We start from the raw sequence: 13,627 nt of genomic DNA on the forward strand, positions 1-13,627 counted from the left end.
CACACACAATACTCTCACACATACACACACTCACTCATATTCTCACACATACATACACATTGACACACATTCTCTCACATATACACACATACACACACTCACACATACACACATTCTCTCACATATACACACATACACTCACACACACAATACTCTCACACATACACACTCAGACACACACACAATACACACACACTCAGACACACACAATACTCTCACACACACACACTCAGACACACACACAATACTCTCTCTCACACACACACACACACACACACACACACATCCCATACTTGAATGGAGGCTTCCCCAGGACAGGAGTTTTTCCTCTTCCAGGCCTGACCCAGTGCTTTGAGCACAGAAGCCTTGTAATCATACTAATGACAGTGACAGCTGGGATCTGTGGAGAGCCTTTGGGCCAAGCGCTTTACAAACATTATCTCATCCAACAGCCCTGGGAGGGAGGGAGCTGCTGGCATCATCTGCCTTTTACAGATGAGGACACTGAGGCAGGCAGCAGGGAGGGGCTTGCCTGGGGCCACCCAGCTCGTGGGGGCGTCAGGTTTCCCGGTTCTCTCAGCGGCACACCTACCTGCCTAACCCCTAAGGAGTGGAGTGGACTTGAGGACAGTGGTCTGGAGCTTGCTGGAGGTCGCTGCTTGGGGAAAGGTCTGGGCTCCAGAAGCCGAGCCCCATTCTGGCCCCTGCCTGGCCTCTAAGACTTCTCTACCGCCCTGCTCACCACCTTCCGCCTCTCTTGGGATCAGGCGGCAGGCAGCCCTCCAGGTTTCTGCATATCCCCATTCCCAGGCCAGCTGCTGTCTCCCCTGGGCTCACCAGAGCTGAGATCTGGCCCAGGAGCCCAGGCCCCAGTGTGGATTTTCTTTCTTACTTTTTTTTTTTTTTTTTTGCTTTTTGGAGGGGGAAGGCAGGGCAATTGGGGTTAAGTAACTTGCCCAAGGTCACACAGCTAGTAAGCGTTAAGTGTCTGAGGCTGGATTTGAACTCAGGTCCTCCTGACTCCAGGGCCGGTGCTCTATTCGCTGTGCCACCTAGCCACCCCAGCATAAGCAATGTCTCCTGCCTCCTGTTGCCTGGTCTGGACCCCCAAAGGCATCCCAGCCCTCCCCACCAGGCTCGGAGATCATGAAGGCTGCCTCATTCCCACCTGTGGCACCCACCTACCTCAGCAAGCCCCCTGGGGGGGAGTAGGCAAAGCACTTGAGAGTTGGGTACTGAGGGCGCAGGAGGAAGGAGAGGATGGCAGCGGTGCCTGCACCCAAAGAGTGGCCCACCACAATCAGGCCATAGTGCTTGGTTCCTCTGCCCTGGGGGAAAGAGTTGAGTTCAAACACCTTGGGCCCCCTCCTCCACTAAGCCTGGTCCCTTCAGGGGCTAGAGGGGATGGATGCACCACTCCAGAGGAAGCCTTCCACCCAAACCACCACGAAAGTATCCAAGGACGCCTTAAGGAGTGGGTGGTGGGGAGTGCCCCTAGTGCCCCACAGGTCTGGAGCAACCTGGCGGAGGGAGGGGCTGGCACCCTGCCCATTGGGCTCGCCCTGAACTGACTCAGGTGGGAAGGACTCACCAGATCCCGCCCAAAGGCCTGTGACAGGACCATCTCTTGCTCCAGCTTCTTCTTGATGTATTCAGCAGAGAGTACCATCCCCTAGGAAGAAGGAGGCACAGGTGAAGAAGCCCTAGAGAAGGGTGACAGGCCCCCACCCATCACAGCCAACAGGCTGGTGAGAAACACAAGCAAATGTCACTGGAGGAAGGGGATGGGTACCACACCAACCCTGAAGTCAAGGGTGGGCAGCATCAGCAAACCTTATCTGCTTAGTGACAAGGAGCTCCTAAGGAGGGCATCCCTGTATCTCAGGAAGGTCCCCATACCTCAAGGCCATCCTTTAGCAAAGGTCCCAAGGCAGGATGCTGAGAGCAGCCAAGAGAGGAGGGGGAAGGGGCAAAGGTGCTGGGCTGGGGCGGGGCATGTACCTTGTGTCCCAGCCATGTCCCATGGTGACCCTCCACTGGGAGGCGTTCCGCATCTCCGGTCAGATCTGTCAGGGCATCCTTGGAGGAGATGACAGACAAGTCAGAGTGATAAAAGGAAGACCCAGGGAAGGGAGGCTGATGGGGAAGAGGGCTCAGAGAAGTGGGCGCAGGTGTCTGGCCAGGACCCTCCCTTCCTCTAAGACACACCCAGGTGCCGCCGTAGGCACTGAGCCTTTCCTGGTGCCCTCCCCTCAAGCCATTGCCCTCATTCACATTATAACTGTTTCCATCTATCCTCGTCATCCAGCCGTGAGCGGCACTGCTCCCTCATCTGGCCCCTGGCACTGTGCATGATGATTTGTTGGCTGACGGGTCAAATGACTGCAGGGAGGCAGAAGGCTGGGGCCACGTACCTTCGGGGACAGGGTTCCTCGGATACTGATCACCACTTTCTTCTTGTCATGGTCCACAGCCACATAGAAGGGCGTCTCATAGACCTAGGGAGAGGGTGGGGCCAACGAGTCAGTTAGGATGGGGCGGCCAGGGCCCCTCTCTTGGCAGAGGCCAGCGTTTGGGGGAAGCAGTGAGGTCACATTAAGGCTCCAGATGCCGACCCCCAAGGCTGGCTGGACTCCCAGTGCTCTCTCAGAACTCAGCCCATTGCTCTGGGCTTGGCCCTTCCCCAAAGCAAGGAAAGCCAGATTCCTGCCAGCCATCCCTTCCTCCCAGGCTTTTGCTAGTGCTCCCCGCCGCCCTCCCCGCCCCAGAATGCCCTCCTCTGTTCCTCTGGCTCATCTGGTCTGTTCTTCAAGGACCAAGTCCTCATGAAGCTTCCCCCATTTGACCAGCCTACTCTCATCTCCCTGTCTCAAAACTCCTCCAGCCCTTCTGGTGTGTCCCACACAATTTCACACTTTGTTATCTCTTCTCATACTGTTCTCCCATTGGTGACTGTGCAAAATTTGATGCCTGGGAGGCAGGCCCCGTCTCCTCCTCCTTCTGAACCCCCTCACTGCCTACTATGGGGCTCAGAGATCGACTCAAGAAAGAGTTTTCTTTCTCGGCTCACACACACTGGGAATCAGGGCAAGGGAGGGCAGGCAGGGGATGGCTTTAGGCCACCCAGCTGGAGAAGTGAATTCAGAATGGAGAGGACGTCCCAAAGGCAAAGAGGGGGCTCAAGCTGCGTGAGGAGAGGGCTACGGGGCGAGGGCCGGGGACGTCACTCGTCCAGGACTCTCACACCATCACCTTCCTAGTTCTGACCCTGGTCACCTGGGCACTGCCAGGCTCAGAGGGTGGGGAGGGGAGCCGAACACCTCCACAACGTGCTCTCCGGGCTCAGTCTGACCTCTTGGCTGTTGGGTTGTTGGGCCAGAATGGAGGGTGTAGGGAGGACTCCTATTTCTTCCCTGGAGCTAGGACAAAGCAGGGGGATCATTTGCTATTGGCTGGGGCCGGAGGGGTTCACCTGCCCCTCGTTACTGAGCCCCCACGCCCCCCAGCCCTCTCACCGCGTCATGGCAGGAGGTGTAGACGATGTCCACCGAACTCATGTTCTCATCGAGGAAGTGACGGCGGATGGCAATGGCATTACAGCCGCAGCAGTTGTCTTCCTCGATAGTGACTCCGGGGGCAAACCGGGGGCGAGAGGGGCACAGGCAGCACCTGCGAGGAGAAGCCAAGGCAGTGTGGATGGGGGAGAAGGGGCCGCATCCACCAAGGAATGCAGCTCTACTTATGGCCACCAGAGGGAGCCAGCGCCCAGCTGATTGCTCACCAAGAGCCCGAGGACTTTCTGGGGCCTTGGAGAGATGGCAGGGGTTTCTGAGGGAGCCTTAAAGAAGCTTATCCTCATTCACACAACACACTTCTCACTTGTGACGCCTGCTCTAGGCGCTTGAGAGCCCAAACCAAGTTCCATGGGATATGGCGGCTTCCATTAGGACCATCTGGTTGCTCAGGGAAGTCCATAAGGGGCTGTTAGGGACGTGCAAAACTGGGGAGAGCCACTGGCAAGTCCCGTCGCACCCAGGCAAGTCCAAGAGGGAGTGGTGAGGGCCCAGGACCGGTAGAGTCGAGTCTAGGTTCTAATTCCTGGGGTGTTGACACTGCCTGGCCATGGACACACTCTGCCCCTTTCTTGGAGGGTTGATAAACGTTAGTCCACGTGGTCAGTGGGGTGAGAGATATATGAACTAATCAAATTCCACTGCCTTTATGGAACCTCGTTTGATTACTCCCCTGGGGACAATGACCTTTGCCCTCAGTTTCCCAACCCTGGGACACTCCTTCCCACTCATCATAGAATTTCCTGTTGGAAGGAGTCTTAGGGGCTCCTCACTGAACAAAGGCAGAGATGTGGGCTGCCCATTATCAAGACCTCCATTAACTTCCTCCTCAGACACTTACTTGTAAGAGGACTCTGGGCAAGACATAGCCTCAGTTTCCTCATCTGTCGAATTTCATAAGCTTACTGTGAAATGCAAATAACATACAAGCTGCTTTGGAAACTTTATATAAATATTCTTATCACCATTATTATTACTACAGACAAGGAAACCAGCTCCCCCACTGACAACATGCTCTCTCTGTGTCCCTCACAAAGCTGTCAGTAGAGAGCCCAGAGCGCCGCTGGGGAGGCTTCCTGCCCTGGGCAGGGCAGAGGGGCACCGACCAGGGGCACAGAGGCCTCCATTTGGGCCATTACTGATTGGTTCTGCTTAGTACAAGGGAGTGTTCTCTTGGGCGGCAGCAGGTCACTGGTAAATGGGAGTCATTTAAAAAATAGAAAACAATCAATAAAACATCTAAGATTTCTTTGGAAGATGGTGGGGGGCGGGGGGCGGCTGAGCACATGCCTCTATCCCACACTGAAGGAGGCTGTGAAGAGGAAAAGCTTTATAGACTATTTGAGCCACAAGACTAAGGTCATGTTTTCAACTCAAAATTATTCAGATCTGACTAAAAACACCATCGCCAAGAAAGGCTTGCTGTGCACAATGACTGACTGTTTTTGCTTATATGTGAATTGGAATTAAAAAAAAATAAAATGCTTTATAAACTTGTAAAGAAGTGTCTGCACATGTGCTACATGACTCAGGAAGTTACCAGCAAACCTTGCACTCCATCGAGCTTTTCTTGTTCCAAATTCTAGGTTCTTGATTTTACCATACTATTTTTGGCTATTTGTGTTATAGTTGTGCATTTGTGTGTGTGTTGTGTACGTTGTGTATGTGAGTGCGTGTGTATGTGTGTGTGTGTATGCCTGCGTGTGTGGACATGGCAGGGACAACCCTGTCAGGGCGGGGCCTCAGTGCTCACCTGGTCCAACCCTTTTGTCTGAGGCCCCCTGGGGAGGCGCTGTGTTCTGCCTCGGTCCTTAGATGACGGGCAGTCATGGAGGGCCTGGCTGAGCAGCAATGAAAGGTCCATCAGGTGACCGTGTTGAAAGATGGAGAGGCCCTAGCTCACAGGCACACCCTTCCACGTGAGGGAGGAGGGGAAGCTTGGGACAAAGGCTGCTCTCTAAGGGGAGCATTTGGGCCTCCATTAGCTTCCAAAGCTTGGTTAAGGAGGCTGAAGAAAAACATCCCCTTGGGGTTAGAGTTGCCTGCAGGCATCCCTGTATCTGTAGCCCAATACCCCGGTGCTGCCCTCCAGGGACTGAGGCTTCAGAGACAGTTACAGGATCAAGGAATGTCTGAGCCATGGGGCCGAGCTCAGAAATCATTTAATTTACATTGTCACTGGGAGGAAAGGCCCGACCCCCATCCCCCTAGTGAACCCTGAGCAGCTTCCTACTAGGCTGGCATATGGAGGCCAGCTTCACCAGCCATGGAATTCAAGGTGGGAGAGGTATCCTCTAATGGGAGGAGGCGTCCTGTATGACAGCCAAATGGTCCAGGGCTAAAAACTCCTGAAGTATCATGGCAAACAAGGCTCACTGTGCAAAGGGAAAGGACTGGGCCTCTGGCTGCCACCCAATGCAGGCACCCAGGAAGAGCTGTGGCACCATGGCCATGGGGTCATGTGGTCCTGTGGCTGGTGCCCACTCACTAGTGGCAAGATCTGGAGGGAAAGCTCTGAGGCTCATTCTGTTCATGGACCTCCACGCCCTCTCCCTCCTCTGGGGGGACTGTTCAGGTCCACTGGGGTTCCAGCATTTAACATTCTAAGATCCCTCCTGGCTCAGACACTCCATGTTCTAAGCCCCCTTCACATCCTCTGCCCTCTGGTCTAAGGCTCCTCCCTGCTCATTTCCTGCTTTAACATTCTATGGGGATGGACAGCTGGCTGATACACACTGGAGTGTGGTGGAGGGAAGGCCGCTGTCAGAGGGCCAGGCCTGGCATCTGGTCCAGGGTGGAGGAGATCTAAGGCTCATGCTGGGGCCGGGGGATGGGCCTCGAGATGCTGCCGTCTGGGCTGAGGGCAAGGGTTAGGCAGCTACTGAGGGCAGGATGTAGCTCCAGGGACCTCAGCTCTGGATGGCAATGACCTTCGACGCCATCACCCGACATTAGAATGGGGCCCAGGGAGCTGTCCTACTTCAGCGCCTCGGCTGCTATGGGAACAAGTGGTGTGCTTGTGTGCGAGGGCAGAGTGTCCTGGTCCACTTAAGAGGGTCTGTCCTTGGAGCGGGAGGAGGGGGGCAGGTTTGCTAGCAAGGGATGGGCTGAAGACAGGAGTAGGCCAAGGATGCAGCATCCAGAGAGCCCCCTGGCGGCTCCCTCTCTCCAGCCCAATTGGAATGCTCCAAAGTGGGTCAGATGAGGGATAGAGTTGAATGTGAAGCCTGTCTCAGGGTTTGGGGAAAGATGTCTGAGCTTGGGAGCCCTTCTGAAAAATGGGATTTCACTTGTGGTTTTATTTTTGTTTGCTTGGTTCTGAAAGGAAGATCACAAGACGCACTGGACTTACCAAGGAGGGGAGAAGAGGATTGTGGAGAAGGGAGGAATGCAGCAAAGACATCTGCTCTTAGAAGGGACATAGAAGACAGAAAGGAAGGGAGGGGAAGGGAGGAAGGAGGGAAGGAAGGGAGGGAGGAAGGAAGGAAGGAAGGAAGGAAGGAAGGAAGGAAGGAAGGAAGGGAGGGAGGGAGGGAGGGAGGGAGGGGGAAAGAACGTAAGGAGGGTGGGAGGGAACTAGAAAAGACCAGAAGGGAAGGGGAGGGAAGGTAGGAGGCAGACAAGGGCTGCTGCGCGTACTTACGAGCAGGACCTGGCCAGCTGGCAGAGCCCACACGCAGGTTTCCGCATCAGGTACATGGGCCAACCATAGGCAGCCAGCGCAAAGAGCATGTAATAACAGACCTCTTTGTAGCGAAGCATCTCTTGCTGAAAGAGAAGAGAGGACAGTCAGGGCCCTGGGGGGCCCGTGCTAGCAGGGCAGAGCTCTGAGGGCCATCACGCAGCAGGAGGCCTGAGGAAAGAGAAGGGCGAGCTGGGAAGACAGTGATTGCACTTCTCTAATTAGCTCTGAGCAATGAGGTTGCAGATCCTACAGAGACTTGTCCTATTGTGTCAATCTTGGGATTAATGATTTGGGGACCCAAAAACCCCCCTGTGCACTGGATCAACTTTGGTAACCGTCTTGAGGAGAGATGGAGAGATGGAGACAGAGACAGAGAGAGAGCAAGTCTGCAGGCGGCCTCAAGGAGAGTGCCTCCCGCCCCAGCCACCACTGCTGTGGGGAAAGGGTCCTTGAGGGTCAGAGCTCCACGGGGATCTTAGGGGAGGGGTCCGAGGCAGGGCTTCACTGTTGCCTCTGAGGGGCTACTGAGGCACACGGCCACTAGTTTCTTTCTCTCCAAAACAAGAATGAGCCCTGATCCTCATCCTCTGTCCAAGCTCTTGGGGGCCAGAGGAGACAATGGCTCTGAGATGGAGGAGGAAACTGAGGCCCAGGGAGGGTGATTTTTCCAAGGGACCCCAGCGAGGGGGAGGGTCTCTAGGGCGGAGAGGCTGTGGAGGACCCCATTCCAGCGGCTCTAAGGCCAGGGCTCGACCCCCTGTAGCACACGGAGGGGATGTGGGGAGAAGACAGCCTCTGGGAATGAATCTGCTGTTATCTAGAGAACATGACTGGGATCCTCCAAGTTCTGTTCCAGGCCTGGCAGGGCTAGGGAGAGACTCCTGACAGCAGGCCAGGGGCTCAGCCACATCCGACCTGCCTGAAAGCCTTGGGTAAAGGGAGAGCTCCAGGCCTCCTTCACGGGAATTAGTCACCTTGTAAAAGTTAAAAAGAGGTTCTTAGTCATCCTGTAAAGTTAAATAGGTAGCTCCTTAATCAGGGCCCCAGAGGGGTGGAAACGTCCCTGTCTTCTCTGTCTGCTCTTCAGGAACAAGTGTAGAGAAAGCAATTATCAGCTCTGTGTGTGGAAGGGAGCTCCCGCCCTGGGATGGCGCGGTTGGGGGACCACCACGCCTCCAAGCTCCCGACAGACGCTGTCTCTGGCAGTCCATCGGGGGGCGCTCGAGGGGATGGCACGGGCAGTAGGCATGGGAGAGGGGAGCTCCATGGCCTTTTACAAGAAAGTGGGCCAAGACATGCGTGGGAAGCGGCCTTGGGGCAGGCGGCAAAAGGAGGGAAGCTGGCAAAGGCCTGGAGGTCAGGAAGGCCAGGCCATCAGTGGGAGGGCAGAGTGTCTCCTTCTGTCTCCGTCTCCCCCATACCAGGACAGTGCTTGGCACACACTAAAGGCTTTGTAAGTGCTTGCCAACTGACTGGAGAAGAGGAGTGTCTGGTTTAGGAAACTGGGCTTCATCTTTCCTAATGGTCTTTAGTTCAAAAGGCCACGGCCTATCACAATGGAATGCACCCTGCAGGGCTGGTTAGCTGGGCTGCAGGAAGGGTGGGGGGTGGACAGACTGGTCTGGGAAGAGGGGCCACAGCAGGGAGGGCGAGGGAGGGCCCCGAGCCGTGGAACAGGATCCATCGGCGAGTCCAGTTTAGGGAGGGAGTGGGAAGAAGGCTGTGAAGCGCCTGCAGGTGAGGGGCGAGCAGGCTGGCCCTGTGGGCCCCTCAGGATGGCGCTAGGACTTTCTGGACTCACCGAGTTTTTCAGGTCCAGGTACTTGGTGTTTCTGGTTACAGGCATCCCAGACAAGAAGGCCAAGATGTCGTTGTTGGCCTGTAACAGAGGCACAGGAGGAGGGGGCACGGGTTAGAGGAAGTGCAGGTGCCCAGCAGCGAGAGCCTGAGGAAGGGGCTGGACAAGACGCTCCTCGCAGGCTCCCCTCCTCCTCTCCTCCAACCCCTGAGGGCCCCCTCCCATGGCACTGCTCTGTAACCTGGGCACAGCTAAGCACTAGCCCTGCCTGAAGAACGAAGCCTCAGCCTTCCTTGGGTCCCCCTGAGGCCCATGCTAACTGACAGCACTGACAGGCCACCGAGCCCGGGCGCCTTCTTCTGACCCGACTTCCCAGAACTCTGTCTCAAACATCCTAGAATTCCCAACTTCCAAAGGCTCAAATCTACTGGGCAGGGGGTGTCCCAAGCCCGAAGGAGTGTCCTATGGTAGATCTGGGAAAGAAATGCTGGGAAACAAAAGAGGTCAAGCACAGCGGGGCCCCCTGCAGCCTGGGGAGTGGGTGTGGGAAGGGCAGCAGAGGGCCACCAGGACCTTGAGATGGAAAGGCTCACTGATGTCTCCTAGGAGACGCGGCTCAGGATTTGAGCCAAGGACGCTCAGAGTTGTAAAAGACCCCCGGAGTCACCTGGCATGACCATGACCTCTGCCCCTGGGGGGGGGGTGTCCCCTAGAGGGCCATCAGTGGCTGGGAGGTGGCTGGCTGTGCTCGGCTCTGTAGGGAGCCGTCCCCTGGACCAGTGTGCCTAGACCTGCCCCAGGGGCCAAGTAAGTAACGCCAATGGAGAATCTCTAATCTGCCTCAGCATCCCTGGCGGCGCTGGAGCCCATGTAGTCTGGTCAGACTGAGGCAGGGGAGGAGAGCAGGCCCCACCCCTTCCCCTTTGCCAGTCACCAGGCTTCTCAGTGCGGCCCAGGGTCCTGCGCTGGCCTCTGTGGCAGCCATGCCACACCCCTACCTTAGTTTGAGCTTGTGGTCCCCTAAGGCCCCCAGATCTTTTTACATTTATTGCTATCTAGCCTTTGTGAATACTCAGCTTACATGGGGAACCCAACAGGGAGCCTGGTTGCACTCGGGGAAGGCCGGGTGGGAGAATGGAGGGGCCTAACAGAAGGGGCAAGGGAGCTGGGGCACCCCTCACCTCATCCAGTACCGCATTGCGCTTGGCTCGCTGCCGCTGCCTCAGAAGCACCAGACCCGCGATGATGTCAGACGGCACGATGTCGAGGTCCCGAAAAAACTCCGCAAAGAGGTAGGCGATCTCAGAGTAGGCGTCCTGGAACACCCGGGGAGGGGGTGGGAGCAGAGCACAGGAGGAGAAGGGGGCATGACGAAGGAAAGAGACAGCACTGCTTATTCCTAAAGCCCAACACAGAAGCCACCTCCTCCAGGAAGCCTGCCCACAGGCTCCCGTCAGGCCGCCCTGAGCCCTCTATCTGCGGTCAGGTCTCAGACCCCTGTCCCATCTGTGCCCCTCTGCACCCCCACAGATGTCCCCCCCCAACTTCAGCTCATCACGCATCCTGTCCAGGGGCCTCCCCAGTCCAGTCCTGCCTCTGGGCAGCTAAAGCCCAGGGGCAAACTCCAAAGGCTCCCTCTGCTGCTAAGATCGACAGCTAAAGTTCTCCCAGCCTGATCCCCTACCTCTTCTTCTGTGATCCAAATGCACAGTACACTCATCATCCCCTGACTCCAAGCCTTTGCCCTGGCTGTTCCTGACACCTGAAGTGCCCTCCTGCCATCACTGGCTTCCTTCCAGGAGCAGGAGGCCTTTCCTGGCCCTCCCAGCTGCCAGGGCCCTCCCCTGTGAGATTGCCTTCCAATCCCCCATAGTTGCTTGTGTGCTGCCTCCCCCATCAGAAGGGGAGCCCCCTGAGGGCAGGGCCTTTCCTGCCTAGACACTCAGCACATGGCTCTGTGTGTACATGTCATGTCCTCCCAGCTAGACTTTGGGGTCCACGGGAGCAGGTGCCCTGTGGCCCCTCAGATTTGCCTCTTTCCAAGCCCTTGGCACAGCTGTCTTCCCAGGATCCCCATGGGCCATGTCTGCCCCGTGCCCTCCACAGCTTTGGGGATCCTGGGGGAAGAGCCTCATTTCTGCAGGCCCCAGGCCTGGCCCTCAGGAAACAAAGAAAGAGTTCTCAGCATCGCTGCCAGTGCCGCTGAGTCCGAGACCCCTCCTCTCCTGGGGCGGGCAGGCAGAGAGCCCTGCATGATAAAGCCCAGACACAAATTCTGCATCCTCCACAATGACCCCTGACACTCTCGGAATGTCTGTGCTTCGTGTCTGGCCACAAGGCCAGTGCCTGGAGCTGTTATTTAATGGCTAGGACCCTTGGGCTCCTGGCCCGGGGGCATCTCCCTGTCTGACTCTGTCCCCACCCCCTCCTGCCCTGCCCCAGTAGAGGAGCTGAGGCCAAGGACCACTCATGGCCCCAGTTCAGGAGGGGCCTCCCAACTACCCCAACAGCCACTGGAGCTTGCAGAACTGGATGATCATATGGATTCAGAGCTAGAAGGGGCTGTAGAGGTCATGGAGGCCAATTCCTTCCTTTGGCAGATAAAGAACCCAATCCTAAGAGGGCAGACGTGCCTGAGCCCCAGTGGTGACCGTGCCAGAGCTGGGATTTGAAGCCAGGGGCCTGGGAGCCTTCCTTTTGAGATAGAGCCCACCCTCCCCTTCTCCAGAGCACCACAGTCTCTGGAGATGGACCAGTCATTCCCACAATGCCCTTGGCAGCAGCTCCAGCGCCCCAGGGCACCCGAGAGGGTGGCAGGGCAGCCATTCACTGCTTGGCAGCCAGGAGACCTGCATTTCAGGCGTGTGGGACCATCTCCGCCCAGCCACTGCCTCTTCCTCACCCAGTGTTGTTGGGGGAAGTCTTGGTCCAAGCACTCTTTGCAAAGGGGAGAAGGATGCCGCCACCCTCACATTTCAAGACAGGAAAGGGGCTCTCAAGGCCGAGGAGCTGATGGGCGGCAGGCCAGTTGGAACTGCAGCTCTTCTCAGAGCCTGCCTCTGTCCCTTTTGAGGTGCCCTGGGGGAAGATCATCTCCCCCCTTCACCTGCCCTGTGGTCGCTCCATCTTCCCCTGGACCAGCTGGTATCTTTTGGAGACTTTCCTTCAGAACCACCTTGCTAAGCCAGGGTAGCTTGGCTGGGCTCCCTGGGGGCCAAGAGAAGGCTCCACCATTGGGCAGCCCATGGCCAGCCAAGGACCAAGCCACAGAGAGGCTGGCCCAGGGGGCTCCTCTGTGTGGCTTCATTCTAGGACCCCAAGGGTCCTCTCAGACCCGGGAAACCAACTCTGCTGACACCGAGGGCTCTCAGGTGATAAGAACTCTACCACCATTTTTCAGGTTTTTTCTACACAAGGGCCTGTTCTAGGTCAGTGAAGACTGTCTTCCATTGGCTCACTTACTAAGTTGTGGGAACGCGCTGCTTTCGCTCCCTGGGCTGACCTCCTTCACAAGCCCTCTCAGCTCCAATCTTCCCACCTCCCACATTTTGTGTTCCACGTTCTAAAGGCTCCCTCCTTCCCCTGATGTTCCAAGTTCTATGGTCCCAACATCCTATGTTCTATGTCCTGAGGCTCCCCCCATTTTAGGGTCTATGGCCCTCCCAGCTCTGACACTGACTCTCTAAGGGATGCCATCATGTCCTCTGTTCTAAGGATCCTTCAGGAGCTAACATTCTATGATCTGAAGGCAGGGCACAGAGCAGCAGCCAGGAGCCGGGAAGACCTGCATGCAGATCCAGCCTCAGGCACTGACTAGTTGGGTGGCCCTGAGCAAGTCACCCTGCCTCAGTCTCCTGAGGATGGGGATCATCATAGCGCCAGCCTCTCAGAGTGAGCGTGAGGAGGATAACTGATGTGCTTAAGGAGGTGAGCCAGGCTGCCTCCGTAGGAGGACCCTGACCGTGGGCTGCAGTGGGGTGGGGATTCTTTGGCTGTGTGCCTTTCTGGGACGTTCTGTCCTGACACGCTTCCATGATGAAGGCTCCACCCCATGGGGGTCAGCCCTCCCCAAGTCTTAGGCAGGGCCAGGGGAGGATGACCGCCAGGACTTACCGACTGGGAGTCCTTTGTCCGTGTGCAGCAGAGGAACACTTTGAGCCGACGAGACCAGCTGGTGGCCTGGCCCTCTTCTAGGCGGTGCCTGTGTCAGAGTCAAGAAAGGAAGATCAAGGCCCATTCCCCATCAGGGGAGGGCGGGGCGGCTCCAGGAAGGGATCAGCCAGTTAGACCCAAGTCCAGGCATTGTCTGTCCAGGATGGAGGCTCCAAGGATGACCCTTCCCCATGCGGTGCCCACTCCGCCAGGGCCTGGAGCACAGCCACTCAGAAGAGACCAAACCAAAAGCACTGGGAAACTCTTAGCGGAGGGGGCTGCCAGCCTTTCATCCCCAAGCGGCTCTGGGGGGGATATTCTGCTCTTGGCTTGGTGTGTTGGGCCTGACCTCTCATCTCCTCTCTACGTCATGGGACACTCCAAGGGAAGAATGTCGCCTTCCTGCCCTTCTCTACCCCC

At 56.8% G+C, this 13,627-nt stretch overlaps 2 protein-coding genes across 2 annotated transcripts in view; both read right to left on the reverse strand.

Annotated features, from left to right (window-relative positions):
- FEN1 (flap structure-specific endonuclease 1) overlaps positions 1 to 13,627 on the reverse strand; it is a 129,382-nt gene that overhangs the window by 80,033 nt on the left and 35,722 nt on the right. The gene's annotated exons all lie outside the window — the stretch shown is intronic.
- DAGLA (diacylglycerol lipase alpha) overlaps positions 1 to 13,627 on the reverse strand; it is a 63,075-nt gene that overhangs the window by 13,808 nt on the left and 35,640 nt on the right. The window contains exons 6-14 of the mRNA XM_069108522.1: positions 13,169 to 13,256; positions 10,237 to 10,371; positions 9,059 to 9,136; positions 7,216 to 7,340; positions 3,516 to 3,669; positions 2,415 to 2,498; positions 2,002 to 2,079; positions 1,592 to 1,672; positions 1,186 to 1,328 (exon numbers count right to left, since the gene is read on the reverse strand). Of these exons, the coding sequence (XP_068964623.1) occupies positions 1,186 to 1,328; positions 1,592 to 1,672; positions 2,002 to 2,079; positions 2,415 to 2,498; positions 3,516 to 3,669; positions 7,216 to 7,340; positions 9,059 to 9,136; positions 10,237 to 10,371; positions 13,169 to 13,256 (966 nt within the window). The remainder of the gene's footprint in view (positions 1 to 1,185; positions 1,329 to 1,591; positions 1,673 to 2,001; positions 2,080 to 2,414; positions 2,499 to 3,515; positions 3,670 to 7,215; positions 7,341 to 9,058; positions 9,137 to 10,236; positions 10,372 to 13,168; positions 13,257 to 13,627) is intronic.

Source organism: Petaurus breviceps, unplaced genomic scaffold (assembly GCF_028583685.1).
Source record: "Petaurus breviceps papuanus isolate PSGF00001 unplaced genomic scaffold, PetGlider_PUasm1.0 90397, whole genome shotgun sequence".
Taxonomy (NCBI): Eukaryota; Metazoa; Chordata; class Mammalia; order Diprotodontia; family Petauridae; genus Petaurus; species Petaurus breviceps.